At 37.4% G+C, this 10,990-nt stretch overlaps 1 protein-coding gene across 1 annotated transcript in view; it reads left to right on the top strand.

The window, feature by feature from the left end:
• Positions 1-10,706: 10,706 nt before the first annotated feature.
• Positions 10,707-10,990, top strand: part of AP3B1 (adaptor related protein complex 3 subunit beta 1) — a gene marked incomplete at its 5' end in the record, with an annotated part of 182,438 nt that continues 182,154 nt past the window's right edge. Inside the window, one exon of the mRNA XM_084232934.1 lies at positions 10,707-10,892. Within this exon, the coding sequence (XP_084089060.1) occupies positions 10,707-10,892 (186 nt within the window). The remainder of the gene's footprint in view (positions 10,893-10,990) is intronic.

Here is a 10,990-nt window from a genome sequence, read left to right on the forward strand (position 1 = left end):
CTGAGCCAGCAAGTCTTTATATATGTTGTGTGTGTGTATATATATATATATATATATATATATATATATATGACATCATTTTTCCTTTTTGTACAGTGTGGCTTTCTCCTCTCAGATGTAGTCCCCATAGAGTTCCCAATACCAGTTCCCCAGGGCACCATCACCAAAGTCCCTTGTGCTCTTCCCTCCCTTGTATTGATCCCTTTCCCTCCCCATACCTGCAAAATGTCTCTGATTTATAGTTGCCTGTTAATTTTGTTTTTAATTTATTATATTTTTTTCCCTGATCCCTTATTTGGTTCCCTACATTCCTCCTATAGGTGAAACCATCCAATATTTTTCTTTTTCTTTCTGGTTTAGTTCACTGAGCGTAATCCCTCCCAGCTACATCCATGTTGAACAGAAGACATTTTTTAAGAAAAACAAATTAATTTCTCTTACACTTTGGCCAGGGTTTCTCAATGACAGCACTCTTGACATTTTGGTAGTTCTTTGTTGTGGAGGGCTGTAATGTACTTTGTAGGATGGTTAACAGTGTCACTGGGTTCTACCAATTATGTTGTCCTCCATTTGTGACAACCCAAGAAATGTTGACTTTGCCACATGTCCCAGGGATAAGAACTACCAAATACCTCCCGTTTTGGTAGTGGTTCTTGTTTTACTTCAGGTCAACATGAAGTCAAAATTTTATGTAGTTGTAATCATAGCATAGATACAGTGTTAATTATATTGATTTTGGCCAACATTTTGCAATAAGGTTTCCATGTTACTATATGATGTATACAGTTCACTATTTTTGTTTATCTGGCATTCCTGCTCCGCCTCTCAGTAAGAGCGCCTGTTTGTCCACTGTGGCATTGTGTCTGTCTTACTTGCCCTGGTTATTTATTTCTAGGGTCCTTCCTTCTGACAAAGATGTACACAAATGACTCAGGTGTGACTAGTCAAAATAGTCCATCTCCAGAGCCACAATGACTAATTTCCATAATAGGCACATGACCCAAGTTTGGTCAATCAGTCTTTTTCTGGGAATTTATTAGAGGACATGCTCTACTTTCTTTGGATTGCTAAACTGTGATACTGTGAAGTTTCCTATAGCTGTAGCCTGAGCATGTCTTCAGTTTAAGAGAATGAAGTCAACATAGAAAGCAGAGCTGGAAAATGGAAAAAAAATGCCTAGTGCTATCATTTGAGTCCTAAGATCCATTCACATCTGAGGCCAGGCAATCCTTGTCAGTAAGTCTCTTCCCCCACACCCTTTTCACTTTTGAAATTATTTTTTGTTATGTTGCTTTGAAAGGGATTCTTTCACATACAACAAAAAGAAGCCCGATGAAGAAAATATATTCATGTTTATAAAACTTAATGGCTCATATTTCCTCTAGTTGTATTGCAATGATGTCCTCAGCTTTTCTGCTAGCATTAAACTTTAAAGTGATTTGAAATATTTTCATTATAAATACAGTGTTCTTTTTCAGTGCCTTTTGAATGTCTTCTAGTAAATTTTCCATTAGTTTCCTCAAACATGGGCTCTTGGTTTGAATTCTGAACTACAAGATTTAAAATGGAACGATTTACCACCTAATTTAAGGCCATTCGGTTTTGCTTTATCCCCTTTTGCCTTTTCACTTCCATTATAATCATTTCATCTGTGATTATACCAACTGTTGTGGCAGTATCTGCTCCAGCTGCATGGGCACATTTGAATGCATTAGTATGCTCCGTCGGTGGTTCAGGAATTATTTTATGGTATCATGAAGATTTATTTCTGACTTTTGTACAACCCGCTTTATGATTTCTTTTAACTATTACTCTCAAAAACAATATTGTTTAATTTTAAGCCTTTAGAATTTTCTGTTCACTTAAGATATAATATTTTACTCTATTATCCAGATGTGTGAAAAATGCTTTGGGTTGTTCCATTACTTTGAAGTCTATATATAATTTTATTTACCTTGCATAAATTACCCTTTAATAATTACTTGCATAAATTAACCTAAAATTTATATTGGTTGAAATGGTATTTTTCCATTCTATGTGATTTCGATTTTGTTTTCATCTGTCATTGCACTAGTAAATCTATGAGATCCATAAGAGGTGATGTAAAAATGGGGAGGGGGTGCTAATTTAGGGTCTTACAGTAGTAGTAAAGGATTTGCCCTTCAAAGAATCATGGGTGGCCATATACTACAAAATACATAACTATCAAATTATTTATGAAGAAACAAATCAAAGGTTCATTATTAAGGGGAAATTAAGTGAGTTATGACACAGTTATGAAATGGAATAGTATGCAGCTGTTAAAAATAAGTATTATATTTACTGATAAGGTACAATCTCTAAGATATATTACTATGTATTTGAAGTAGTTATATAGGAGAGTAATAGAATTGTGTGGAGTCTGATTTAGTTTCAAACACCATTTCTGCTACTTATTAGCTGTGTTACCTTGGATGAGTTTCTCAAACCGAGTTCCTCAGTTTTTTCACCTCCAAAATAAGAATGCTAATGGAAACTACTTCACATGATTACTGAGAATGGAATGTGTTAATCAACACAGAATATTTAGAAGAGTGTCTGACACATAATAAAGTAATGAAACTACAGCAAATGGGTATGAGTGATTTTTGAATTGTGTAAGCCATTGAAAATGAAAATTAAATCTTCTTGAGTGTAGTGCCATTAAATATTTTCATCCTTATGGTCTTATGTTGTAGTATTATACATAGTAATGTAGAGGATTATCTCCTCTGTTATTAGAATGACTTTGAGGACAAGGTCTGGCTTTTGCTCATGTGTGTGCCCTGTATAATTTTCCAGCATGTGCCATGTACAAGGTAAATTCCATCTCTATTTGTTGACCAAATTAATAAAACTTTCAACTTTCTTTTTGCATATAATTTTGATTGCAGAACTTTAAAATTTAGAAAGTAGATTTGGAAAGATATTTAAGAGAGCCAGTTCTATAATTTCAACATTTAGTGGCAAATTCAGAGATTTTGTTAACATAGAAGTTAGGGAGTATATTTCTGCCTGAAGCGGTGTTCTGAAAGTGTTACTTCATTTTCATTAAAAAATAGTTTTATTTTTAAATGAGGATTAAAACAAATAATTTTTAGAAACTTTGACTCTTATATTAAGAACTTACCTGTCTTCATACACTCTTTCTATTCTTAAAATAAGAAATTACAACTTATCTTAGATGCTCCTGTGGTGATATTTGGTGACAGTCTCTTTTCATTACTAAATCATCATTTAAAATAAACATTATGGGTCTCCCCTGGTGGCGCAGGTGGTGGAGCACCGCACTATGAAGCTGTCTGCAGCCTCTGCAGCGCCGGTTTGATCCCGGCCAACTGGTGAGGGTCCTACATGGCGCTGCAGACCTCTCCTGTCGCACCCACTGCTCCCCTCAGCAGAGTATTTTGTCAGTCTGCCTGTTCTGTTCCCCACTCTGTCTCTGGTGAATCCTCTCAACCTCTCGTGCATCTAGACTGTACCCTGGTTCTTGTGTAAAGGAATAAATAAATCTTAAAATAAAATAAAATAAACATTAGTCATTATCTAATGTTTGGTTGATCACATTACAGTTTTTCCAGGGCAATCTCATTGTAAAATGTAATAATGAAGTCATGTTATTTTTCTTTTTTTGCATAAGTTTGGAGGTGTGTGCCATTTTAGATAACCTTAATTATAGAAATTCCCAGATGTGTGATAAATTAGGTTTCCATAAATTCAATTAAAGAATGATCCTCATGTTTGAAAATAATTAATTATGGGGTTTCTTTAAACAAAAGAGCATGACAACTCATGCTAACTTGGTAAGAGAAACTTCATACTCTATCAGGAAAAATGTCTTCTTCAATGCAATGCAAAGCTTCCAGAGGATTATGTATCAAAGTAACACATAGCTAACTAAATACATCAGCTGTGCCAATCAATTCTGCAATCTGTGGGAATGGAAATCAGGAGGAGTAGCTATTTATATTGGGTGGTCAGGAAAGAACTCCCTGAATATTTGCACTAACAGCTGAATAGAATAGAATTGAATGCCTGAGCAAAATGAAGGACCCAGTTGTTGCAAGCCTATTGGAAGATGTCCCAGCAAAGAGCTCAGGAAATAAAATCTCTCATCAGAGCAAGTTTGGTGGACAAAGGAATATAAAGGTCAGACAGTCTGAAGTATAGTAAAGGAGGAGGACTGGGTCACAGTGAAGTCAAGAGATATAAATGAAGGCCAGAACAAGTAGGACGATGGTAAATGCATGCAAATTACTTTATTTGGAACTTGTAATTTAAAAATTCAATAAGTGGAAACTCTTAGTTATTAAAGATCACATTATTGTTTTCTCCATAACTCAAGTTTAACTATTTAAAAAATACTAATAGCTTTTTCCCCTAAAATAAATTTAAATAAACTGAGAAAATTTTTGTGGAATTTGAAACTTGTGTCTTTGCCAACCTTGTAAATTTTCGTTTCTGTTAAAAATCATAGGAAAACTCATTTTCTTTTTTTGTATATGAAGACTTTTATTATTTTTTTTTACTAGATAACACATTGGTGAATATACCAGATTTCATCTACTCAAATAACAAATGAGACACAGGATAACTCTGTTCTTTGATTCTTGAGAGCTTTGATATTATCTGTCTTTTAGAGGGTCCAGTTTCTTACAAGGTCTATGATACCGTCCACTAGGATATCAACAGTACTTAGTAGTGAAGAACATTTTGCTAAGTTGTTCTATCATGAATCCTTGCTCCAAGTGTTCACCTTTTTCTTCTAATCTGATTTTTAGCACTTGAACTTATGTTTCTTCTTTATCATGCACAGGACCTGATCAAGTGTTAAGTTTGGTGCGCTCATTTGGAATGTCTGCAGAAGGGATGCACTATAGTGGTAACATACTAGTGCTACTGTGAGATGTCAAAGCATGTCATTACTTTACAATACTTTACAATAAAGGTCATCTGGAAGTGTAGAATATGCAGATTTATAACAAAGTTCCATTCCAAATTGGAAATAAATGTTTTTTTTTAAAGATTTTATTTTATTTATTTATACAAGCACTGGGGTACAGTCAGAAGCGGGGGAGGGTGAGAGAATTCACCAGAGCCAGAGCGGAGAGCAGAACAGGCAGACCGAGGAAATACACTGCTGAGGGGAGCAGCCGGCGGCAGGAGAGGTCTGCATGCCATGTGGGACCCTCGTCCGTGGCCAGGGATCGAACCGGCGTTGCAGAGGCTGTGGGCAGCTTTGCAGCCCAGCGCTCAACCGCTGCGCCACTGGGGAGGCCCTGGAAATATATGTTTTAAGATCTGTTTTGATATCACTCATTTTACTGCTGCTAGTACAATGGTGAATCAGGAATGTATTTTCATGCCTTGACACCTACTCACTGCAAACCATCTTGTCTCCAAGAAGAGTCATTTTCTAATGTAGAGATTGCTAAAATTATTGATATAGAATGTACTGTTTTACAAATAGTTGTTAATTGTTTCTAGGTTAGGTTTATGCTAAGAGACTTTTCACCCCAGTCCTCAACCATGAGATATCTCAGTTTTAAAATATATTCCTAAAATTCATTTAATTATTGTTGCTTATTTTTAATCAATAGGGAATTTATCTTTAGGTATTGTGTTAGATTGTTGTAGACTTATTGATGGTTCCAAATATATCTGAATCCTAATCCCTGAAACTGTGAATGTTACCTTTCATGGCAAAAGTTACTTGGTAGATGTGATTAAGTTAAGGAATTTGAGATGCAAAGATTACAAGAATCCTATGGAAAGGAGTCAAAGAGAGATTTGACACAGGTTGGGAGAAGGCTATGTGAAAATGGAGTGAATAGAGATTTGAAGATCTTATGCTGCTGGCTTTGAAGATGGAGAAAAGGGCTATGAGCCAAGGATTGCAGTTCTAGAAGCTAGAAATAACAAGAAAGTAGTTTTTCAAAGCTCTGGAAGGTGTAGCCTTTCACTGCCTTAGATTGTACACATTGATTTCGAACTTTTGGACTCCATAACTGTAAGAGAATAAATTTGTGGGTTGTTTTAAGCCAATACATTTGTGGCAATATGTTACAGCACACATCAGAAACTAATACAGAGGTCTCACTCTATTTTTTGACAGTTAACTAATTAATTAATTGTTTATTCAATAATACACTGTCAATAATCACATATAGCTGAATCTGTTTCTATTCTAGTCTACCAATTCAATCTTTTTACTTGACACAAAACCAAACTCTCAAATTACAATAACCTTTATAGTACATTGAAATGAATTGTTGGGCAAGTAATTCATCATGCTGTACCTTAAAAAATTAAAAATTTCTTTCTTTAAGCTATACTTACTCTTCCAGGTAAACTTGAAACTCAATTTACCTATTTTTAAAAAAGTGAATTTTGATTGTCACTGCATTAAACTGTTTAAACTATATTCATATTCAAACTATAAAATTTAAACTATAAAATTTTATTTTATAATTTAAACTATAAAATTTTATAGTTTTTCTTCACTTAGCTCTTGCATAATTGTGGAATCCCCAGCCCCCCTTGTTCTAGGGGATATTGTCTTGGTGCCCAGAGTTCCTGCTTGTCATCAAGGTGTAGAATCATGCAGGGAGACTCTCACCAAGAGCAAAAGTCCTGGTATGAGGAACATACTGGGAAGTCAGTTTTGTGTTTCTGCTGAGAACAGCAGGCAGCTATTAGAATAGAAATTACCTGCTTACACTGGCAGGAATAATGGAGCCCCCCCAGGAAGAGCCCCTGGTCACTTGACCCTAGTTTACATCCCTAATCCCATCACCCATGCATGTACACTCCTGTGTACTTGGCCCACCTTTGTACTCAATGTAATAAATAGGAGACTTCCTTTGGGTAGGCACTGTACTTTACTTCCAGTGTAGCCCTCTCGGCTTTTCATTGATCCACACAGACTTTGAATAATCCTTCCCTCATCCTGTGCTGCTTCCAACGCTGCTGCCCCTTGAGGCCCACATAATTCTTAAGACTATTTCTTCATTTATTGTTACTGTGGAAAAGCATTTTTTAAGAATTACATTTTCTAATTATTGTTATGCAGGAATGTTATTGAATTTTGAATCTGACCATTCTGCCAAATCAGTTTAAAGGTCTAATGATTGTCTCTCAGATTTTCCAGCAAGACAATCATGTTATCTATAAATATAATAATCTTTTATTTCCCACTATTTGTTTTTCTTATCCTATTGTATTAGCTAGGATTTATGTAACAGTGTTAAATGATAGTGGTATAAATAGGAATACTTGCCCATTTTCTGAATTCAGTTGGAACAATAATCATAAAAAGATGCTCAAATTCATTATTACCATGACAATGATAATTACAATAAAATAGTATTCACATCTACCATAATGATGACAATAAAAAAATTTTAGAAAATAAAGTGTTGGTGAGAATGTGAGGAAAGATCTCTTATACGCTATTTTGGAGGTGTACTGCTATTCTACTGGGTAACAACTTAGTATGTCCAGTGAGGGTGCACATGCTATACAACTAAGAAATTCTATACCCAGGTACACATTTCAGAGATTCTCTAGCATATGTATATATCAAAGTCCTCATTTTACAGATAAAGGAATACAAAGTCTAATTTTATTATTAAATGAATTAGTATGTGTAAATCATGTATGTGTCTGGTATATGTTAAGTCATCTACTAAGTATTATCATCATTATCATCATCAAGAATAATCACGTATAGGTGAAGTTGTATAAATCAATCAGTATCTTCAATATTGGTAAAGGGAACATTTTAGGTATGCCATCATTACATCTCTAGAGGAGTATTCTAATGTTTGAATAAAACCCAACAAACTTTGACCAGAAGACAAATGTTCTTTTTCTCCCTCCTGGAGCCTCAGTCATGTTTGCTTCCATAGGAACAGTTCTTTTTTTAATAAAGTTTTTATTAAAAAAATTTATTTGGGGCCTCCCTGGTGGCGCAAGGGGTTAAGCACAGCATTAAGAAGCTATCCGCAGCCTCTGCAGCAGGAGTTCGACCCCGACCAGCCAGGGAGCTACCCACATGGCACAGCAGACCTCTCCTGTTTTGTCTGCTGCTCCCCTCAGCAGTGTATTTCGGTTGATCAGCCTGTTCTGTTCCCCACTCTGTTTCTGGTGAATCCTCTCACCCCCCCGCCTGTACCCCAGTTCCTATACGCATAAATAAGTAAATCTTTAAAAAAAATTTATTTGGAGCAGTTTCAAGTTCACAGAAAAATTGAGAATAAGGAGGAGACATTTCCCATATATGCTCACCCCACATGTGTAGCCTCTCCCGTTATCTACATCCCCTACCCAAGTGGTACATTTGCTATGCCTGATGAACCTAGAGTGATACATCATCACCTGAAGTCCACAGTTTACATTATGCTCACTTTTGGTGTTATGTATTCTATGGGTTTGGAGAAACGTATAATGACACATATCCATCATTACTGTGTCATCATACAGAATATTTCATTGCTTTAAAAATCCTCCTCTGTTATTAAAAAAAGAATAAAGATCCTCCTCTGTTCTCTGCCTATCCTCTGTTATTAAAAAAAGAATAAAGATCCTCCTCTGTTCTCTGCCTATTCATTCCTTCTACCCCTTCCCTGGCAACCATTGTTTTTTTTTTTTTTTTTTTAACCAACTCCATAGTTTTGCCTTTTCCAGAATGTCATAAAGGTGAAATCAAAATAGTCTTTTTAGATTATTTTCTCTTATTTCATACTATGCTTTTGACTCTTCCATGTGTTTTCATGATTTCATAGCTTTTTTTTTTAAAAGATGAATAATATTCCATTGTATAGGTGGCTGTATCATAGTTTATTCATCTACTTACTAAAGGACATCTAGATAGCTTTCAAGTTTCGGCAATTATGAATAAGGCTGCTATAAACATTAATGTACAAGCTTTTGTGGGAACTTAAGTTTTTGTCTCTTTTTTGTAAACACCTAGGAGCACTCTTTCCAGATCAGATGGTAAGATATACTTAATTTTGTAAGAAACCAAACTACATTCCAAAGTGGCTGTCCCATTTTGCAATGCCACCAACAATGAATGAGAAAGGTCCTGTAGATTGACAACCTCACCAATATTTGGTGCTATTAGTGTTCTGGATATTGGCTATTTTAACAGATGTGTGGTGGTATCTTATTGTTGTTTTCATAGTGGCCTTTAGTGGAGTTAAACAGGCCATGGACTCCCAGGTTGTGTTTCTCTAGTCCCTTTATACTCTCTGGCTTCTGGGCTCTAGGTTTCAACACTTGCCTAGAGGAGAAAGTGTAAGAGGGTGGTCCCCAGAAAAATTTAGATAAGTTGAGCTGTTCCCTATAATTTTGATGCTTTGGCTAATGCCTCCAGATGTTTTTTCTTTTGGCTTGGATTGGTTGACTATTTTCCAGAAATGGAGGACTTTTGCCACACTGGGCAATGCCTGATGACGTGCTGTTGTTTCTCTTCTACACACTGGAACCCTGGAAAAGAGATCTCCTGAGCTCTGCACTACCATAGCTTTGGTGGAATAAAAATTAAAAGCGGAGATTGCCAACAAGGTGGTCCCCAGGGAAAGGAGAGGTTTCAGGTTCCTGGCCCCACCCAAGAGAGGGTGGAGCTGAGCAGGGATGGGAGAAGCTAGAGAGGAGATTGTAGAAGGAAGGAAGGATGGAGATTCAGGAGACCTGGAGGAGGCACATGGAGTAGAGAGATATGTTAAGAAACTGCACTTGCTTTTTGGTCCTGGACTGGTTGAAACAGATGTGTGTGAGAGAGCCATGGGGAGATTAACAGTGGTAGTTACTTGTTCTTTTTGTCCCAGATGTGCTGGGCCTCTTCTGCCCCTTTCCCATGGGTCCCCAGCAGAAGGTACCTTAAATTTGTGGCAGACTTCTGGACCTCAGTGCTTTGGGCACACCCTGTTGGGGCATTTACCCACAAGGGATGTGCAACTTCAGGTGCTTGATTTGGAAACTTTATTCTTCCCCTTTTCTGCACTGTATACTAATTTTATTAAAATTCCTGTCAATCTTAGGCACCGGGGTGTATTTTGTCTTGATGGGACGGATGACAGAACCTATTTAGAACTGGTAGGTTTGGGACTTCTGGGATGCCTCTCACCTTGCCCTGTAACAAAATTAGTAGGGGAATAGACTTTCTTGGGTGCTACTCCCTCGCCAGACAATGTTCCTCCTTGGCTCCCTAGTAGACTTCAGTAAATGGTCACAGGGAAAATAGGAGAGGTGATGCTCAGATGATAAGCTACTCTTGGCACATGAAGTGGCTCTATTTTATTTCATTTGTTTGTAGTCAGAGGTCAGTAGGAAGCTCTCTGCTTCAGTTCCTGGGAACTGCTTTCCTAGATTTTTGAAAGCTTGCCACGTAATGGTCACTTCTGGGAGGAATCCTTAAAGGCGCCTAAGAAACAAAAAGTTTTCTTGAAGTGGAGAGGTCAAGAAAAAAGAATGTTTGGGGGCCAATATGAAAGTAATGCAACTTTGGTTGAAGGAAAAGGAGCAAAAACCAGCCTAAAAAAAGATAACCGGTTTTGGTGGCTGAGCAAAACTGCTCCGGTGGTGTTTAATGGCGGTTTAGGAGAAATCTGAAAGCTACTGGCTTACAGCAGGAGCAAAGCAGATAAGTGTCCGAGCTCCAGGAAGCTCCTTAAGGGATCAAAATGGATTCAACAGATAAAAAAACTTTCAGAAATCAGAATCCAGATTTTGCACAACCAGGTCTCACAGCCAGGGTCCGAGGCTCACGGCTACCTGGAAAACCCGGAGAAGAAAAATCCAGGCGGCCCGGGAGGGCCGGCGGTGGGCCCCCGCGAAAGTGCACACTGGGCATGCGCAGGGGGTGGACCGCCAGGTCGGCTTAGGGAGCGTGACGAGTCCGGAAGCGCCTGCGCGCGCCCCTCCGCGCGAGAACTAGTTTTGTTCCGCGTCCTGCGGACAGGAACCC

The sequence above is a fragment of the Talpa europaea genome, assembly GCF_964194135.1.
Source record: "Talpa europaea genome assembly, chromosome: 5".
NCBI lineage: Eukaryota > Metazoa > Chordata > Mammalia > Eulipotyphla > Talpidae > Talpa > Talpa europaea.